Source organism: Rattus rattus, chromosome 7 (assembly GCF_011064425.1).
Source record: "Rattus rattus isolate New Zealand chromosome 7, Rrattus_CSIRO_v1, whole genome shotgun sequence".
NCBI lineage: Eukaryota > Metazoa > Chordata > Mammalia > Rodentia > Muridae > Rattus > Rattus rattus.
Window position 1 is genome coordinate 117,207,614 of NC_046160.1, and position 21,821 is coordinate 117,229,434.

A 21,821-nucleotide genomic window follows, 5' to 3' on the forward strand; every position below is an offset into this window, starting at 1 on the left:
TGCTGGGAGAGACAGTGAGAGAAAGATATCAGCCATTCTTAGAAGCCTGTTAGAAGGGCCAGGGGCAGGTGTCAAAATGTGCAGTGTAGCAGACAGTGTGCGTGGCATGCAGTGGAACTTATTAAATATCTGTGGCATGAACGCACACACACACACACACACACACACACACACACAAACTGTTCCATATATAGACATCCTCATAAGTGGAATGCAGAGCTCATACTGGGTAGTCAAAAAGGTGGGGATAAAGTTACCACCTCCCAGTTTTCGGGACTCATATCTGCCTGTGCTGAGATCCAGCCTGCTGGATTTTACACGACTCTTTCCTTAAACACATGAGTAGAAGAAGACGGAAATTAACCCTCATCATCGCCTTCATTCTACTCCTGCTTCCTTCTCTTACTCTAGAGAACTGATGTCTTCCTAAGGGCTCTTATATCGGTAAATAGCTTTAGTCTTTTTCTGTTTATTTTACTTCAACTGTCTGGTCCTATCTTCAATGTTCACATTATTGTTTTACAAGTTAAGAAGTAGAGAGAGCTGTGAGTCTCCATCCCCTCACCAAGTTGGTAATAAAACTGCGAGTTCTAACTTTGTCCACTCCACTAAGTTAGTGTTATTTAGCATAACCTAAGGGTAATGAAAACAAAACAGAAAGTTGAAATACACTTTTCTTCTTTTTCTTTTCTTGTATTGGGTATTTTCTTTATTTACATTTCAAATGTTATCCCTTTTCCTGGTTTACCCTCCAGAAACCCACCATCCTATCCCCCCGACCCCTTGTATCCATGAGGGTGCTCCCCTACCAGCCCACCCACCCGCTCCCTCCTGCCTCCCTGCCCTGGCATTTCCCTACACTGGGGCATTGAGCCTTGACAGGATCAAGGGCTTCTCCTCCTATTGATGTCTGCTACGTATGCAGCTGGAGCCATGAGTTCCTCCGTGTGTACTCAATGGTTGGTGGTTTAGTCCCTGGGAGTTCTGGGGTTTCTGGTTGGTTGATATTGTTATTTTCCTGTGGGGTTGCAAACCCCCTTAGCTACCTCAGTCCTTTCTCTAACTCCTTCATTGGGGACCCTGTTCTCAGACCAATGGTTGGCTGCAAGCATTGACCATATTTGTCAGGCTCTGGCAGAACCTTTTAGGAGGCAGCCATATTAGGGTCCTGTCAGCATGCACCTCTTGGCAATAGTAACTGGGTTTGGTGACTGCATGTGGATTAGATCCTTTTCAACAGAGCATGGTGACTCAGGCCTGTATTCCCAGCACTCAGGAGGCAGAAGCATAAGGATTCTTGTGAGTTCCAGACAAATAGTGAGAGTAAGGTTGCTTTTGTTGTTGGTCTGTTTGTTTGTTTGTTTGTTTGTTTTTAAAGTGGGGAAGTTTCTGGGAAGATGTCTCAGTCAATAACATGCCTGCCATGTAAGCATGAGCACTTAAGTTCAGATCCCCAACACAACGTAAAAGCCAGACACTGTGGAACTGTTGTGGAACACCTTGAAACTCCAGCTCTGAGATGGGCAGAGGCAGGTAGATCTCTGGAGCTCATTGGCCAGCCAATCTAGCCAAAATCATGATCCCAGCTTCAACGAAAGACCCTACCTCAAAAAGTAAGATGGTGGGCAATGGAGGAAGACACTCAATTTTAACCTCTGTCCTACACACACACACACACACACACACACACACACACACATACACACAGACGTACTTATGTATAACAACACATATACACAGTAAAAAACGAAAAGAAGAAAAGGAAGTACAACCTACTTGATTAACTACTTGATTTTATTTCATATTTGTCTATAGTCTGTGTTTCCTTTAAAATTAAAGGGAGATGTTATTTGACAACTGAATTTGCATGACTTTTCATTCCTTAGACCACTGGTTCTCAATCTTTGTAGTGCTTCGACCCTTTAATACAGTTCCTAATGTTGTGGTAACCCCACCACCACCACCACCAGAGGACCAAGGTTCAGCTCCCAGTACTCACATAATAGTTAATAACCATCCATAACCCTAATTTCACCAGGCAGTGGTGTCACATACCTTCAATCACAGCACTTGGGAGTCAGAGGCAGGTGGATTTATGGATCGTAGGCCATCCTGATATACATAGTGAGTTCCAGGAGAGCCAGGGCTACACAGAGAAGCCATATCTCAAAACAAAACAACAAAACAAAAAACAAAACCAAAAAAATCCTCTCCAGTTCCATGGAATCTGATGCCCTCTCATGACCTTCATGGCACCAGGCATGCATATACATACATTCAGTCAAAAAAATCCATAAATAAATAAATCTAAAAAATCAACCAAGTACAGATGCATTTTCCTAGTATATCTTATATTTGTACCTTGACAAACTTATACATGTATACAATGCATCCTGATCTCCGACCTACTCCCAACTTCTCCAACCTACCCAACAACATCCCCCTTCCACCTTCACGGACTATTCTTTTTTTCGTCTTTTCTGTCTTTCTGTTTTTGTAACTCACTGAGTCCAATCAGTGTTGTCTGCTGGGAGACTGATTGATCTTCTTGGCTTGATCTTGTTCAGATGATCATGACTGTGTGAGTTGATCTTACTCAGGTAATCATGGCTGTGGTGAGTCAGTGGGGTACAGTGCGTGTTGTGTCCAGAAGACAGTATTTCACAGCACTCTTCTTTCCCATCCTTGGCCTTTCCCCCACTATGTTCCTTGAGCCTTGAGGTGTCCAGGTTGGTAACGAGTCACTTATTCTCAGCACTTATGGCAGCTCTCAGTCTCTGTACTAACTGCTGCTCACTGCAGAAAGTAGCTTCTCTGGACAAGATTGAAGAGTAACACTAATTTATGAATATAAGCGTAAATAATTAGAAGACAATTTGACATGTTCATTGAACAATACAACGTATGTTCCCTCCCAGGACTTATGACCTTCTGAAAATCCATGAGCTTTGACAATGTTTAGAGTCATGTAAGACTTACAGTTAGACATCAATTTCTTCCTGTGTCCAGGCATCAGATTTAATAAGAAAGCAGTTATCCCAGTAACCTTCATGCCACTATGGTATCACCTTGCAGGTGTGTTGTACATCAGTGTTGTTGTACTCGGGGACCAGTGCTAGGTAAGACTACTCTGCCTTTACTCCCCCAGCTTATAGTCTCCCAGCACTTGGAAAGAAAGAAGTTCTCAGGTCAATCTCAGCTTGGTTTCTCTATGTCTTACAACCAAACTGTGTTTTCTCTTCACAATAGGATCCTACCATCTCTCTAGTTCTGGTGAGCAGCTAACAGCAATGACAACAGCCTGTCTTGTGTTGGAGGCCTCTGGGGCCTCCTTAAGTTGTAAGGTATCCGAGGCCTGGCACTAGGGTTTGCATTTACTCGTGCGGGTATCTATGTTCAAATTATATCTTTTTTTTTTTTAGTTAGTTTACAAAGTAAATAGTTTTCCATAAAGACTTTTCATCCATCCTTAGTTTTGGTTGGTCCTTAGCCTTCCTTTCCTCGTCTGTACTTAAAACACTTAATACTCCCCCCATTCTCATTCTCTTTTGTCCAGCAAGCTCCTTAGAAAAATGGATTGTCTTTGACCAATAATAGAACTCTTTCTCAGAAAACTGTACTATGAGAGCTGGTCAGATTCTATTTTAAATTTTCCACAGAGTAACTCCTGAAGGAAAAAGAAAGATAGCCAATAAAAGATTTCTTCCATGGTAGAAAAATAACAGAAAGAAAGATGATAGCATAGGAGTGTCTGATTACAGATGATGATAACAAGTCAGCCTGGTTAAAATTCACTGTACCTCTGTGATTCATTGCTATTCTTTAGGTTATTGAAGAATCCAAACATCCCTGGAATGTGGTCCTTGTGCACAGCCTCATTGTCCACCTGCCCTTCTCTCAGCTGCTACCCTATCTGGGTTCCCATCATCTTGTGTAAACTCTCTGTACTAGAAGGGACATCTGGTAAAATCACAAATCTACTCTCTCACTCCTGGATCAAGGGAGAATACTGCTTGGGTGTCTCAATAAAATTGCCCTCATCTTTCTGAATTACAAAAAAAACAAACAAACAAACAAAAAAGGAAAAGATAAAAAGAAAAACTAGGTACAGTGCAATCTAGCTTAGAATTTAACAGATATACATACATATATATATATATATATATATATATATCACTTTATTCTTAGGGAGCACCAATAAACACCCACTTTGCTTTGAAATCTCAGTCCAGGAAAGTATTACTGTCTCCTAAGTTCTGTCTCAGGTACAGGCCACACACACATAAACTTTAAAGTGACAACAATAAAATACCTTTGTATTCTTTCCCTTTGTGTGTATTGGTGTGTGTGTATGTGTGTGTGCATGTGTGTGTATATGTTCTGTGTGTGCATGCATGAGTGCATGTATGTGCATGGGTGTATGCAAATGTATGTGTGCATGAATGTGTATGTGTGTATGTGTGTATTCATGTGTGTGCATGAAAGCACCATCCACCTTGTATGCTTGCTTTTTTTATGTAAGAGTATCTAAGTAGCTTATATCTCACCAATTATGCTAACTTTGGTAGCCAGCAAGTCAAAAGGATCAATCTACCTCTATCTGTCCATATCCTTACCCTCCAGCTGCTCCCTGGCCCCATCTCCCACCTCTTCCCTTCTTCTCCAGCACTAGGATGCTAAGTATAGTCCACCATGCCCAGCTCTTTAAAAACTTGAGTCCTGGGAACCCAACTCGGGTCCTTGTGTTTGCTGGGCAAGCACTTTGGCATCTGGGCTGTCTCCCTATCCCTGCCTTTTTACTTTTAAGTCATCAGCATGTCTGTTCTTCATCGAAGGCATCATTATAACAGCCTGTGCATTCTTCCTTGAAGGATATTAAAAAGGTCGATGAACAAATGGAGTCAAGGACATGCTCTACTGCAGGAAATGCCAGCAATGGTTCTCTGTGCAATGTGAATAGCGCCAAGTCCCCCTGCACTGACCAGTTTGAGGAAGCTGTACCCCATCAAAAGGTAATGGTTCACCTACCAACATGCTTGCATACATGTTCTCCAGAGTCAATTGATCCTTGTGAAATTTAGAATAGACTTACAATAAAATAGTACAGTGCTGATAAATCACAAACATTTGCTCTCATTTCCCTGTGATGCTAAGGGTGGGGGAGGGCAATCAATGAACTGCATTTTTGCCAAAAAAGTCCCTTGTTGGGAAGGAAAATAATTTTCATGAAAACATGGTGTTCCTTCCTATAAGGAAAACTATGGGTTAAAACAGCAGCCACTCCATGCCACCCCGTGGCTACCACCAGCTTAATTTGGTTTAAGATGTTGTGGATCTGAGTCTGGAGGGCATCCAATGGGACTTCCTCGTGTCTTAAATAAAGAATTGGATGAACAACAAGTGAATAGTCATGAAATCCAAGCCAACTATTAAAGAAGGAAAAGGCACTTTTCTAAGAATAGAGATGAGCCTAGAAGTCACAACCAATTCAAGATTCTTAAATCCCAGGCCATAGTATCTTGACCCTGTTGGTCATTTACATACTCCCTGCTTTCTCTACATGTAGAGAGGGGTTTCTAGTTCATCTCAATGTCTCTTTCACCTGCCACTGCTGCTACAACAGCCTGGATGCAGACAAGCCACCTGCACAGCCCTTCAGTACCCTCTGCTCCTGAGAACAGGGATTCTTGTCCCCAAGTATGTTCTCTGCTTCTAGCACAAAGGTCACTCGCTTTATCCCTCTGTGCCCCTGACACTATTCAGTACTCTCTTCAGTCATACCATTCCACCCTGTCTCACTTCTGTATCACAATGAAACTCCTTCCTCTAACACAACTTGGGCTCTTGACCTACAACTGATTGTTCTCAGTACCTTTCCTGGCCAGGTTTCTATTGCCATGATAATCACCATACTCAAAAGAAACTTGGAGAGGAAAGGGTTTATTTCAGCGTACAATTGTAGTCCACCATGAAGGGAGCAGGAGCCTAGAGGCAGTAACTAAAGCAGAGGTCATGGAGGTTGCTTACCAACTTGCTCCCCGTGGTTCACTCAGGTTGGTTTTCTATATAACTTCCTGCCCAGGAGTAGCAGTGCCCACAGGATCTGGGACTGCCCTCGTGAGTCATTAATCAAGAAAATGCCCCACAGATTTGCCTAACAGGCCATGTTGAGGCATTTTCTCAATGGAGGATCCTTCTTCCCTAAAGACTCTGGTTTGTGTCAAGTTGACAAAGAACAAAGCCCAGCTTGCCTTGTCATGAGCACCACTCACCATCTTCCCTGTTCCCTGAGTCCCAGAGCTCTCCTTCTCCCCAGTCCCACACTCCTGACCCCTGTGTGATGCTTCGTACTTGTGCTTTGCCAGTTATCTGCCTGGGCTCTGGATTGCCCTTCTGCTACCCTATCCAACACTGCCAGTTGTCGGTAACTATAGATGTCATCAGTGGGTATCATAGGGATTTTCATTTATTTCAATTAACCAATAGAGTAAAATTTACGACATCTAGCATTTAATAAAAAAAATTAGTAGTAAAACAAAACAAAATACAAAAGGACTGAGAAGATGGCTTGGGGGGGGTGTGAAGATTTCTGGTAACCTAAGTTCAATTCCACACCCGCATGGTAGAATACTAGACTTCTACAATTTCCCTCTGACCTATACATATATCCAGTGGCATGTGCATAGGTAGACACACACACACACACACACACACACACACACACACACACATTTAATTAATGTAAAAACGTTGAATTTATGTGAGAATACCTAATAGGAAATCTTTGCGAACTTAAGATTTCCTAACTATAATACCAAAAACATACTGATAAGAAAAGAATAACAACAAATCCGGCATTACCAGAGTGAAGAACATTGCCATTTATAAAACAGATTTAAGCAACAGAATAAACCATAAACTGAAAGTATTTGTAAACCTCATATCTGATGTAGTACTTGAATCAGGCTATATTAAAAACTTCCAAAGCATTTAAAAAAATTAGCAGCACCCCAACTACAAAGTGAGGGAAAAGAGGAAAAAAAAATAGACAGAAACATTCAGAGCCTGCCCCACATGTGGCCCATATATATATACGGCCACCAAAACTAGATAAGATTGATGAAGCTTAAAAATGCATGCTGACAGGAACTGGATATAGATCTCTCCTGAGAGACACATCCAGACCGTGTCCAATACAGAGGTCAATGCTAGCAGCAAACCACTGAACTGAGAACAGGACCCCCTTGGGGGGAATTAGAGGAAGGATTGAAAGAGCTGAAGGAGCTTGCAACCCCATAAGAACAACAATGCCAACCAACCAGAGTTTCCAGGGACTAAACCACTACCCAAAGATTATACATGGACTGACCCAGGGCTCCAACTGCATATGTAGCAGAGAATAGCCTTGTTGGGGCACCAGGGGAAGGGGAAGCCCTTGGTCCTACCAAGGTTGGACCCCCAGTGCAGGGGAATATGGGGGGCAGTAAGGGGGATGTATTGGGGGAATTCCCGTATGGGGGAGGGGGAGGGAAGGGGAGTAGGAGCTTATGGACAGGAAACCAGGAAGGGGTATAACATTTGAAATGTAAATAAAGAACTATATCTAATAAAAAATTTAAAAAAAGAAATGCATGTAAAGAGATTAATAAAAAATTTTAAAAAAGGAAAATATATTAACAGAGATGTAAATAGATATGATAAAATATTTTGACTTTGTGAGTTCTGTATAAAGAACTGTTTATTGTTATTCATTACTTGATTATAATTATATAATAAAAAACAATAGCATTAACTTGAAAAAAAATGTGTAGATGGATGAGTAGACCAGGAAGGGAGAAAGAAAAATCTAAAAAAGCAAGTAAACACTGGAGAGGTTATGGAAAATAAACTATGTCCTGACACTGAAAAACAAAACAAAACAAAACAAAAAACATAAATAATGTGAGTTTCAGGGATGGGCAAAGGTTGAAGGAGCTGGCCTGGAAACTGGAGGGAGAGGGTTTGCAAAAGGCAAGAGGAACCTTCTGGGGAAGCAGTCGTACTAACTATGGCACTATGTTAGTGGTCTCATGAATAACTAGAGGCTTCCAAACCCCCAAATTACTCATGCATGTTCAGTTGGCTCTGTACAAATCACAACTTAATAAACTTCTAGAATAATCAGAGGAAATTTAAAACTCTTTAGGAGATTTTTAACTTCATCAGATTGGTTTGTGCCTGTATAGAAAATGCCTATTTCATATTTCTACATCAGGTTGTCTCTAAGCATTCTTTAATCTGTAATATAAAGTAACGTTGCATTTGATTAATGTCTCATGACATTGCCCACGACTTTACAGAGATTTTTCATTTTTATTTTGCTTTATTTTATGTTTTGCTTTTCTGTCTTGTTAACACTATTTAAGCAGTACTCCTTTTAAAAAAAAATCTGGGCTTTTTAAATCCATAGGGACCAAATATAATAAAAATAAAATAAAACCACGTCTTTTAAAACTGTGATTCACAACTGCATACGTGAGCGTCACAACTGAATGCTGGCATCACAAAAGTAAAAGAACTGACAACAGTTAAATGTTCCTGAATGTGTGACGGCCAAACATTAACTCAGTATCAATCACTCGGTGAACATAGCAGTGTTCCTGGTTGTCTCTCCTGTACTGCATGGGACACCATTCCTGCAGTCTGTGAGCACACAGCCTGTGCACCTTACAGGATGTGCGCCCTCGAACCACACCACACAAAAGAACTGGAACACTTCCAGGGCTAAAATTCTAGTAAAGCACTGACCTCCTGTACTTTCTCTGCTGACTTCCTGCCTAACCCCTGCCTAGAGCATGGAATTTAATCTGACAAGAGTAAGAAAAATCGTCTCTTACTTCTTGTGACCTTAGCTACCTGAACAAGTGACCTACCGTGTGCTTTCTTTTTAAATTTTTTATTATTTTATGCTTTATGTATATGACTGCTTTTTCTTGTTTGTGCATTGTGTACGATGCCTGAGAAGTCAGAGGAGGGCATCAGATGCCCTGGGACTGGAGTTACAGGTTATGTGCTTCCCATATAGGTGCTGGGAATCAAATCCTGGTTCTCAACCACTGAGCCATCTCTCGAGTCCAATTTTGTACTTTCTTAGTACAACTAAGTAAAATTCCAAAAACTAATGTCGTACAAATCGTCACTTTGATGTAAGATTCTTTTGTTTGAGACTCATCATTAGTAATGATAGTGGTAAATTTTTTTCTAAGAAAAATACAATTGTACACTGGCATTTGTTATATATGATAGTTCCAGTGCGCTTCTGCGTGTCCTGCCTCACTTCTCTGGGCTCCATGATGCCCTCAGACTGATGTTGTTCTTAACCAACTTGTTTTATTTTTTAGACAACTCTTCCTGAAGTTTCACTCTTAAAAATATTTAAATTAAGCAAGTCCGAATGGCCTTTTGTGGTTCTGGGAACTTTGGCTTCCGCTTTAAATGGGTCTGTTCACCCAGCATTTTCCATCATCTTTGGAAAATTGGTCACTGTAAGTAAAACTCACGTGTTTATGCCTTCAACAACTTAAATTGAACATAATCTGAGAGCACAGAGCTGTAGTGTATTGGCCAGCCAAATGGGAACCAGAACTTTCAGTGGGTCAATCCCAGGACAGAGTCCCTGTTGGAAAGGTAGCTCCTGTTGTTGGCTGAGTGATCTGTAAAGAAATTGCTTTGCTTTTTAATTCTGACTCCAGTGTTGTATCAGCATTCCTAAGCACTGAAACAATAAAAAAGACAGGTACAGCTTCTCTCTTCCCAACCTGTCCAAACAGTGACAGACGTTTATTGCCAGCCAGCTCAGGGAGAGGGAATAGAGTTTGGGATTGTGCCAGAACCCTTGAGAGCTGACTAGTTCAGGATCTCACTAGACCAACACTGATTTCAGCACCCCCTGTGCACAGATGCATTCCGTGCCAATGTGTAGGTCTAAGGCCTAGCTCTGTGAACGACGTCTAGGGACACATACAAATGCCTCACTTTAGAAAAACATTAAGAAATGTGAGTTATTAAAAGTTATTAGAAACAATGATTCAAACTGCTGAACTAATTGAAAAAAAGACTATAAGGTCAGAAAGCTGTCTCCGTGGCTAGAAGTACTTGCCACACAAGTTTGACAACCTGAGTTTGATACCCAGAACACACATAAAAAGCCAAATGTGGTCATGTATGTCTGTACTCTATGGCAAGATGACAGACAGACAGACAGAGCGTAGGCAGGAAGTGTATGGATGGCAGACTAGAACGTGCAGTGCATCAGAAACAGGATGTGCTCTGTCTTAATAATTTGCAAAGCAAGAAAGAATCTATTACCAAAGTTGAACCCTGACCTATACACGAATACCCCAAAGATTCACACAAACACATAAAAGAAGGAAGGGAAAGAGGGAGGAAGGGAAGGAAGCAAAGAAAATTCAAATAATAATAAAAAAAAGGAAGACATACTGTAATACAAGACCCATTTGTCTGATATATTTACCAAGCAAATGCAGGCAAATTAAAAGTAAGCTGCTTTTATCATGTGTATTAAAAGTAGACGAGAGAGTAATAATAGTGGTTTGGTTTGTTTTTTGTTTGTTTTGTTTTCTCTTTTGCTCAGAAATGCATATAGCTTTTTCTTTACATTGTAATTCCTGTAGAAAACCCTGATGTATATAGATGTTTTAAGCGAGGTTGGTTTTGTTTTCTGTTTACACTTTCCTCCAAGCTTCTGAAGGAAACTCTGCTCCTTCTCAGATGTTTGAAGATAAAAATAAAACTACATTAAAGCAGGACGCAGAGCTCTACTCCATGATGTTAGTCGTCTTGGGCATAGTGGCTCTTGTCACCTACTTGATGCAGGTAAACCTTTAACTGACTAAACAGCCCTGAGCAGGATCACGTGTTCACATTATCTTCCCTGTTCCGGTTTAAAACATAATAACCGAAACGTTACAAAGAGAATTAAGAATAAATGTAGAACTTTTTGTTCATTTCCTAGGGGTTGTTTTATGGCAGAGCAGAAGAAATTTTAGCCATGAGGTTAAGACACTCAGCATTCAAAGCCATGCTCTATCAGGTCAGTGAACAGAGAGGAATTTTTCTTCTTTTAATTTAGATTTGTTGTCAAACATTCTAACCTAATGACCCGCCTGGTTTCCTTTTAATTTCCTTTAATTCTTTCTCATTTCTTGACATAGTCTTCATATCAGATCATTGAAAAGCATGCTTTTCGTTATTGTTCTAGGCAGCAAAATCTACCATTAGAATTCTTATGAGCATATTCTTCTAATAAAAGCCTATCCTGGGTCTGGAGAAATGGTTCAGCAATCAAGGAGGCATACGGCTCTTCTAGTAAACCTGAGTTCAGTTCCCAGAATTTCCACCAGGTGGCTCACCACCACCTGTAATTCTGACTGGAGAACGTGACCATCTCTGGTTTCTGAGGGAACTGCACTCACATGCACGTAACCATGCACAGTCTCACACACACATACACACAATTAAAAATTTAAAAACCCAAATTCTGAGGCTAGTATTCATTGTGTTCAGCGTCCCTTTGATGCACAAAGTTATGTCGGGATGAGAAAGGAAGACCACATGTTAAAACTGAAAAGAAGAGATATGAACTCTGGCACCTCAGAATACCCTTGCAGGACTCCCTGATGTCCTAAGGTCTCATCCATGAGCCAGAGAAGGCTTTTCTCTCCCCATTCAAAAGTCCCCCAGGCTCTCAGCTGTTGTGGAGAAAGCCATCAATTCAGATGACATTTGTGTGCCTGGCAGGCCGCACTATGCAGATGACCAGTCACTCTTGGAAATAGCTGAGCTAGGTGGATCAAGTTCTAATCTCCTGCCAGAGGGAAGTCTGGCATCTGAGGTGGATGGTATCCCCCTGAGAGCCCATAATCATTGAAGACTTGATTTACCTTCTGTCAGCAGAGCTCATGGGGAAATCGTTCTGCCATTGCTTTTCAGAAATGGAGTTGTTGTCATTCCAGCAATTGTCAAAATCAGTTTTTACATCTTAGCAGTCTTGGGGCTGCCATGCAATGAATTCCACAGCCCTTGTACTGCAGCACACAGCTTCCAGCAGTGGGTGCCATCATGCTTTCTGTACAGAAAGGTCCTAGCCCAGAGCTTTCCCCACAACAGAAACATCCTCTAATCTTAGACAATTTAAAAGAAAATAGATCTAACCCCTGCATGTAACTTGGTAAATTCTATTTCTTTACTTATTAACACCTTATATCTCCACCTCGAATCTTAATTAATGTGAGACTGTAATTAACTAAAACTATATTTCACACCTACTGACTCACCGTTTCTCTCTTCATGAATTCATGGTTTCCCTAGTTCAGGTCTATTTATGTCCATAGAATTTTTAACTGCTTCCTGGATATCTTAATATTTAACACAGAAAAAGAAAGCTGATTTTTATGTTTACTTTGGATCTCCTGTTCACAGAATATTCTTTTTAAAAATTTATTTTATTTTTAATCATTAGTATGCATGTATGTCCATGCGGGTGTGTGCACGTGAATGCAGGTAATAAAGAAAGCTAAAGGCTTCAGGTCTCCTAGAACTAGAGTTAGAGACCATTGAGCTGTCTGACTTATGTGCTAGGAACCTAACTTAAGTTCTCTGGAAGAGCAAAAGTATTCTTAACCACTGAGTCATCTCTCCAGACCCTGTTCACAAAATTTTAAAGAGGAAGAATGTAGGTTGATGGTCAGGTCCCGCGTCTGCTCCTGGAAAGCTGACCACACTTACCCCACACCGACCAATGCCACTGCTGGACAGATGTCAGGCTGTGGGAAGTGCAGATGCTGCTCCAGGAGTGGGGAAGCACAGTCTGAGGTAGGGAACGCAGCCAGGGCCTGCAAAGAGGTTGGGAATCCCCATGAAAAGAGACAGTCCATGATTTCAAGGGGTCTATTGTCCTGGTGGAAAGTGGGTGAGTAAAACCATACGCCACTTCTCAGAGTGGGCCTGAAATTAAATACCTTTTGCAGGGAGGAAAGGTTATTGGCTAAGCCTCCAGGCCTTTGGGTACTTCATTATAATGGAGATCTATCTTGAGCATATGTGACCTATAGTCACCTCCTCTACCTGTGAAGGGGCTTGGGGCATTGCCCTTACATGACTGATGGTCACAAACCTATGGAGGGCTGGGGGCTAATGACCCGCCTGGTTTCCTGGGAGTCAAACGAAACGCCTACCATCCCTTCAGGGTCTCTGGGGTTCGAGCCTCCACAACTGGGAACCAGGGTGCCTTTCCCTGTCCCGCAGAAGAACTGAACTGCTTTTGTGTACAGAACAACTATCAAGTGCTCTGGTGATTGCTGCCACAAATATCCTTCTCTAGCTTTAACTATGTGAAGACCACCAGCACAGTAACACTTTTAAACAAGGACTTGCTACTCTCCAGGCCAAAAACCATGAAAGATAAATAAAGAATTCAAGTACTGCTTAATCAACTTCATTCAGTTCCCCTATAGTTTCACTCGGTCCCTTTCAGCAGATTTTTCTTTTGTTTTTCTTATTCCTGATTGTTCTTCAGAATTCTTGCATCTTATATTTGCTCTTTTGGATGGGGGTGGGTGGGTATAACATTTTTAGTCTTTCCTTTGTAAGTGCCTTCACAGTGTTGCTTTGTCTGTGGCAAGGGAGACAGCTAATGTGAAACTTTTACCTAACTTTTATTGCCTGGGTTTCTGTGCTAAGATAAAACTTCGAAGCCTTAGAAAGCATGCTGAGGCTTGCAGTGCCTTTTTACAACCATTTTGGAATCTCACTGAAGTAGACATGTTTATAGAATTGGGTGTGGTTTTCTGTAGATATACAATCTATCTTTTATGCGATTACCTAAGAGCCTTTCAGCTAAATAATTATTCTGATTGTTGCTAAATTCCACGATTGAAACTATTGTTTGTCGCATTTTTTTAGTGGTCAATATTGATATACAGAACTGTGAGGGGGGTGAGGTTGGATCCCCCCCCCCATTTCCCCTCTCAACTGTTTGTTGGGGGAGTCTAGGTAAAAAGAAATCTTTCAGCCATTAGATAGTAACAGCGACAGCAGCCACTTAGAAGAACTGGAACTTTTTCCAAAAGGTTGTGAGGTAACAAATCCCAGAGCTCGAGAAGCAAGAAATAAAACTCAGCTAGATGCCTCTGCCAGATGAGAGGCAGAACAAGACGGTTTCTTAAGTACTGTGGCCTCTCTACTGAAGCTCACATCCTGGCCCTAGCACTTGCCAACTGTGCGTCCTGGGCTTAGTCCCTCCGTTCCTCCCTCAATACGTCTATTTCCCCAATCTACAAACGTAGATTACCTCATGGGGCTGTTGTAATAACTACAGGAAAAACACCTGCCACACTCGTCTTCAAGTGTGATTTTACCTTTATTTCTAGTAAAACGGTTGGTAGGAGAAGGGCATATCAAAATTCCTGATAGAGTCTACCTATAAATTACTTTACCTCTGGGAGGACAGAGTACAAGTCAATTTTCACTCAGGACCAGCCAAACTCCAGAAAAATCTGCTAAACATTTTGGCATCTATTGAATACTCAAGAAGACAGTCTCTAGGGTTGTACAGTCGCTGACTGCCATACTGCTGATTAGAGACGGGTGACTAAGACAGTGAGTACTACAGAATCTGGTACATAAGACTCAGATTTCACTTTTCTATATTTGTCATAGCACACCTGAAGTTTCCTCAAGTGTCCCATGTTATGTCGAAGTCTAGAAACAACTAGGAAGGAGCTGGAGTTTCTTAATTCGAGGACAAGTTCCGCAGAATAACAAGTGCTTGGCTTCTGGGTCCAGTGCTGTAATCCTACTGTAGCTATCACTCCCGAACATTCTCCTTGCTTCACGCAAAGAGGGTCATCTCAGCTTTGGTTACCCAAAACCCTGACTCCTTTGGGAAAGCCTCCCATGGTAGTGGCTCACAGAACATGGCTCTACAAAGCTACACCCACCTCCTCCACACTCCTCCACAGATCTTTCTTCTCACATGCTGCATGATTCATGTTCCGCTTCTGTTTAATTTCTGTTCCCTTGACAGCACTGTGTAACCTGGGCCTCAAAGCCCTGGCTGGGTTGTATGAAGCCAGCTGTTTTATTATTATTATTATTATTATTATTATTATTATTATTATTATCAATTATTAATTATTATAGAAACCATGTTCATCAGTGTCTCCACTGGGTTTTAGTCCACAAGTGTGGTCAGAGTGAGTGGGAGGAAACACTCAATAAAAGGAGATCATTTCCTCAGGTTAAGTGCTCAGAAGAGCTGTCTCTATCAGCTGCTGAAAATGAACCAGTTCTTACCAGTTCTTACCTTTAATCGCTCCTGTTTTTTACCTGCCTTCTTTAGACTCTGTGCTTCTAGGCAACAGCTGTCCAACACTCCACCTCTTACCTCACAGTGCCAACAAGTTACCAAACTCAGGGAGTAATAAAAAGTGCCAGGTAAAATCTTGCCTATGTGAATCCTAAAGGAGAGAAAAATAAGTTGTTTTTTGGTTTTGTTTTTGGTTTTGTTTTTTTGTTTTTGTTTTTTTGTTTGTTTGTTTATTTTGTGTTTTTTGTTTTTGGGTTTTGTTTTGTTTTGTTTTGTTTTTGGTTTGGTTTGGTTTTTGTTTTGTTCTGTCACTGATCTGTTTAGGTAAAAAGATTTGAAGATATTTCTAAGTTGTACTGGACATTACTCCACTATGCAAATAGAATGTTCTAGATATACAGCTCACTGCTAATGGCTATGTAACATGCATTGAGAGCTAGAGTCAATCCCCAGTACCAAAACCCTAAGCAAATGAATAAATAAATGAGTAGTCTTCTCCTCACAGAATACTTGTGGAACAAAACTGCGAGTGACTCTTCACAATAGCCACTTTAGCAATGATCATTCTACAGGTGTAGTTCTACACTCTACATATTATAATATGTATGTATAATATGTATAGGAGTCTACGAGTTGGTCTTACATTCTCAGCCTAGGGATAATGTCTCTCTAACCATTTGTCAACTCCCTCCTCCCTAGGATATGGCCTGGTATGATGAGAAAGACAACAGCACTGGAGCCCTGACCACAACGTTAGCTGTGGACGTAGCACAGATCCGGGGTGTATGTATATTGTGATTTTAAAATTTGTTTCTACATTTATGTATTCAGTGGGTGAGTGAGCTTGAGCCGCAGCCCACATGCAGTGGGCAGAGGACAGCTTTCTGAAGTTGGTTCTGTCCACCCACTACATGGGGTCTGGGGATCGAACTCAGGCACCAGGCTTGGTGGGAGGTGACTTTTCCCACTGAACCATCTTACCTCATCTTACCGCATCTGTTGTCTTTTTATTAAACAGCACTCTGCGTGGTATGCATGTGTACCTACACATAAGTGTCTGTGCCTATCTGTGGCTTATGCTGAAATGGCCTAGCATTAAGTATTAAGCATGAAGTAGTATCATGACCCGCAAGGAATTCTTAAGGAAAGACGCAAGGATATCTTTGAGATCTTTATTTTTTGCCTAAAATAAAGAAGTTTTAGTACATATATTAGAATAAATCTAAAACTAAAAAGGATTCTAAGAATTAGAGACAAGAGTTCATGAGGAAATAGTGGAGCAAAAAAAAAAATAGCAAGAGGAAAGAAAGCACAGCCAGCACAGATTTTTCCATTGCTTTGTTTTGAGGCAGAGCATCAATAAGTAGCCCAGGCTGGTCTTGAACCCATAAGGCTCCTTTCTCAGCTTCCAAATGCTAGCCTTAAAGACCTGAGCTTCACCAAGCTCCAGAAATGTCAATGAAGGGAAAAGTTTAATTTTAATTTCCTCAGAAACCAAGATCTCGCTTAAAGGGGTATCTATTGAGGCATACTCAGTGGTGTGCTCTCTGCAGATCATGTTAGGCTGTGTATATAACCATGGCCTGTCATATCGCAAGTAAATAAGACACTTGTTCATCATATGCAGGTTATTGGTAGAGTAGCAGCACACTGAACATGATGTTTGAATAAGAGTAGGAATAAGGTTGTGTGCAGGAGGAAAAGAACAACTTGCCAGCCAGGTGTAGTAGTTTATGTCTGTAATGTCAGGACTTGGAAAACTGGGACAAGAGAATTGCTCCAAGTTCCAGGGTAGCTCATTTCACATAATGAATTGAAGGCCAGCCTGGGCTATTTGATGAGATTGGATGGATGGATGGATGAATGGATGGATGGATGGATGGATGACAGATAGATAGATAGATAGATAGATAGATAGATAGATAGATAGATAATAGAGATAGAAGATAGATATAATAGATATTAGATACATGATAGATTATAGATTGATGACAGATAGATGGTGGGACAAATATCAATTTTTTTCTAATTATTTTATTAAAATTAACTTTCAGTGTTAGAGAGATGGCTCAATGGTTAAGATCACTTTCTTCCGAGGCCCTGAGTTCAATTTCCAGCAACCACATGGTGGCTTATAACCATCTGCAATGAGATCCAATGCCCTCTTCTGGTGTATCTGAAAACAGATACAGTGTACTCATATAAATAAAAAAATTAACTTTTATAAAACAATTAAGATTTTAATCTAATTGAGAAAATGAGCACACAGCAAATTGTCTTCTTCCTAATTTAGGTGAGATTGTTTCTGTTAATGTGGATGTGGGTGTGTGCATGCACACATGTGGATGAGTGGGCCCATACATATTTGGTCAGAGGCCAGAGGAGGACATGAGGCATCCTGCTCTGTCACTGTCTTCCTTATTCCTTTGAAACAAGGATGAACATGGAGCTAGGCTGGTACCAGAACACCCCAGCAATCTACTGTCTCCTACGGTGCTACAGTTACAGGGGAATATGGCTAAGCATAAGTTATGTGGTTACTAAGGACCAGAACTTAGAGAACTTCATGCTCTCAAAGCAAGTGCTTTTATCCACTGAGTCACCTTTCCATTCCAAGATAGAATTTTAAAGTTCTGTTGGAATATGAACTGTAGAAGAGTTGAGAATCTCTAAGATTTTATTAGGTAGGACTTCAATTCAAAAATAGGGCCAAAGACCTCATCTTACGAGCATACATGGGTTAAAAAAAAAATATGTAAAACACATCGAGCACGGTGTTCATCTAATAGGCAATAGGTTGGTGTGAACAGACAGTACATTTGAAATGCTAATTACAACCTTAAGCAGAAAATGTCAGTCCTGGTAATCCATGGAAACCCCCCAACTCCCAAAAAGTGGTATTTTTTTTTTCCTTTACTGTGTCAATAAGAGAGAGGGAGGGAGGGAGGAAGAAGAGAAAGAAGAGGAAGAGAGAGAGAGAGAGAGAGAGAGAGAGAGAGAGAGAGAGAAGAGAGAGGAAGAGGAGGAGGAGGAAGAAGGAAGGAAGGAAGGAAGGAAGGAAGGAAGGAAGGAAGGAAGGAAGGAAGGAAGGAAGAAAATGGTCCTGGAGAGCTCAGCAGGTAAAAGCATTTGCTGAACAGTGTGGCGACCTGAGTTCCAATCCCCAGAAGCCCCAGGTCAAGGCAAACGGCTAACTCCACAGTTGACCTTTATACAAGCATGTGTATGCACACACAGAGAGACACACGCATACACAAATAAAACATAAAATTGAAAAATATAACATTGTCCAGCTTGACACTTTATAAGTACCTGATTAGTGCTGGCAATCATACAAAACTTCCTTATTGTAACTGAAAATGCTGCTCTTACAACAGCTTTTGAATGAGCCGAAACATTTAACCTCAATCATAAGTAATTGTGATGGGGCTGGAAAGTTCTTGTAGAGGACCTGGGTTGAGTTTCCAGCACCCACATGGCATTTTAGGATTAACTGTAATGTCAACCCCAGAGGATCCAATGTCCTCTTCTGGCCCCCAAGGGCACTAAGCATGCCCAAGGTACACAGACATTACATGTAGGAAAAACTCCCATACATGTAAAATTCAAATAAATAAATCCTTTTTCAAAAAGCAACATCTATAAAATAAATGTTCAAGTCATATATACTTTGAACTCTGAACTCGATGACTTTAAGATGTAAAGTAAGAAAAGACTTCTAAATGTGAGGGAATCTGCTACTCTTCTAATGGAAGTTCACATAAATGATTGCTTGGCCACATAGGGTGATGTCGCACCTGGTGTGACGAGTAATCTTCATGTCAGACAACGAATGACTTGCCAGTCTTATTTGCCTGCTAATCCCTGTCTCAAGAAAAGGTATTAGAGAAAAGTCTAGAAATAATTTAGTGTCGTATCTGTACCCTATGAACCATATTCCAGTTCCTGTATTATACAGTTTCAGTTATAGTTTGTCAAGTATGTTAGTGTGAATGTTCACAAGACAAACCCTTAGTAATAATGTCTTAGTTAGAAACCTTTAACTAATGGCCCAAAATATATAATCTTCTATATTATATGTGTACATACACAGTCAGCTCTTGTGAGTTTGTCCAACAAATTCTTTTTCTGATAACAAATATTCTCACTGCCACTTTTAGAAGCTAGGATACTTGGAGAACTATGATCAAAACACATTGGGGAAGTGCAGTCACAACACCTTTCTTTAAAAAGTTGAATAGCATAGCCTCTTTAACTGGTATTGTTTTAGCCCAGAGTAATGGCTTACTGCCCGCCTGTCTGTCAGCAGACTCTCATATAATAAGTAGTTTTAATAAAAGTACAAGTCCACTTTAGATTCTTTTGGAATCTAGACTCCACAAGATTACAAGTTATTGTTCTTTCTGTATATTCTAATAATGCTGTCATCAACCAGAGCTCTTACTTCATTTTCACACAAGAAAATCCTACCGTCACCATGGGGTACATTCTATGCCACCAGCAGACCCATTGCTAATGCCAAGATCTCTGCTCATTGAAGCTATAATTATGCTGCCTGGAGAAATCATAAACGCTTACATCATTTATTAATTTCAGAGCCATCGAGCTGATCAGTTGGTGCTAGTATATTAACTTGGGCAATGATGATCTCATTTCTTGATTTCTGACATGGGAAGTATATAAAACAACTTGATAGTCCTTTTGAGCCAAGGCAACATTAGTAGTTATTGAAATGACTTTATTTAGCACAGTATAAGCTGACATATAATTATAATCCTGCCTTGGGGTTTTAGGCTAAGTTTATTAAGAATGGTTATCAAGTGTGTACCAAAATCTGACATCCAAATCTATGATAAACTCATGGTCAATTCTATGCTTTTCCACGAAAAGCACACTGCTAGAGAAAACAAGTTAACAAATTGGTCTCATTAAGTGAAGGTGTAAGTGGCAATATCAAGCCAGAAAAGGAGGAGACATTGTAGTCCAAAGCCAGAAAATATTCCAAGAGTGATCTTTGAAAAAGTAGAACTGACTTTACAATTACTATATAAGCACTACTTGCCTACGGTGGACATGGTAGTAAAGCTTTCAGACACAGCACTCAGGAAGAAGAGGCAGGTGGTTCTCTGTGAATTCAAAGCCAGATTAGTCTATGTCGTGGGTTCAAGGCCAGCCTATGTGAGACTCTGTCTCAGACCCCCTTCCCCAAATAAAATGCATAAACAAAGAGATACAGGTCTTATGAATCTTCCTTTGGTGGAAAGCTTGATACTTAGGCAATGCACTAAAATGTTAAATGTCTTTAGTGCTATGAAGAAAAATAATGAGAAATTCTCAATGTGTCGCCTTGGCTGGTATGAAACTCTCAATATAGATGGATAAACTCAAAAGATCCTCCTACCTCTGTCTCTCAGGGGCTAAGATTAAAGGCATGTGACACAATCTGTTAAATGTAAAAAAGAAAATGATAAATATCATATTGAAGCACACACTTGAATGAAAGAGAACCTTCAATCTTTCCGTTTAACACTGCTGGGATCCAATAGCTGAGCTTTGGTCTTCTATCACTGGGGAAGAAGGAACAGGGCCAGGTGTTAGAGACTAGATATGATGAATCAGGCATGCAGGCATTATGTCAAAAAAGTTGAGGGGAGCAGCCAGAGCAAGATGAGGAAGGTGCCATGCATGGAAAGGTAGTCACTGTGAGAACAAATGAATTGTATATGGAAAGATAAATCTATTAAGAAAAATTAGAAGTCAAATGTGGCAGCACATGCCAGTAATCTCGGCACCTGGGAGACAGAGGCAGGAGAATTTCCACAAGTGTCAAGCCAGACAGAATAAGTGTGAAACCTCATCTAAAAACACAGACAGGTAAGGGAGAGGAGGTTGGGGTAGGGACGGATAGGGTAGGGTAGGGTAAAGTGGATTAGGGAGGGGAGCAAAGGAACAAGCAGAAGAGAGGAGAGGGGAGGGGAGGGGAGGGGAGAGGAGAGGAGAGGAGAGGAGAGGAGAGGAGAGGAGAGACGGAAGAATGTAAAGAAAGAGAGCAAATAAGGAAAGGAGAAAACTGAAACCAACCTTGTAGCCTTGAATGGGAATTGGAAAAACTGCAGAGACTCTTAGATGTCAAGAAATTTTAGCTAAGTAAATGCAGAGGTAAATACATAAACGTATACACACATACACACACATACATGCACACACATGCACAGACACATACACTCACATACATACACAGACACACACTCACACATACACACACATACATGCACACACACAGGTACATAGACTCACACACATACACATATACACATCCACACACACATGCACACACATATTTGTGTACACACACATGTATACATTCACACACATATGTGTATACACACACAAATACACACACACACACATTCACACATACACACACATTCACACATACACACACTCACACATA

At 40.8% G+C, this 21,821-nt stretch overlaps 1 protein-coding gene across 1 annotated transcript in view; it reads left to right on the forward strand.

Moving 5' to 3' along the window:
• Positions 1-21,821, forward strand: part of Abcb5 (ATP binding cassette subfamily B member 5) — a 91,275-nt gene that overhangs the window by 43,342 nt on the left and 26,112 nt on the right. Inside the window, exons 15-19 of the mRNA XM_032908872.1 lie at positions 4,872-5,012; positions 9,381-9,524; positions 10,771-10,875; positions 11,015-11,092; positions 16,067-16,150. Coding sequence (XP_032764763.1) covers positions 4,872-5,012; positions 9,381-9,524; positions 10,771-10,875; positions 11,015-11,092; positions 16,067-16,150 — 552 coding nt within the window. The remainder of the gene's footprint in view (positions 1-4,871; positions 5,013-9,380; positions 9,525-10,770; positions 10,876-11,014; positions 11,093-16,066; positions 16,151-21,821) is intronic.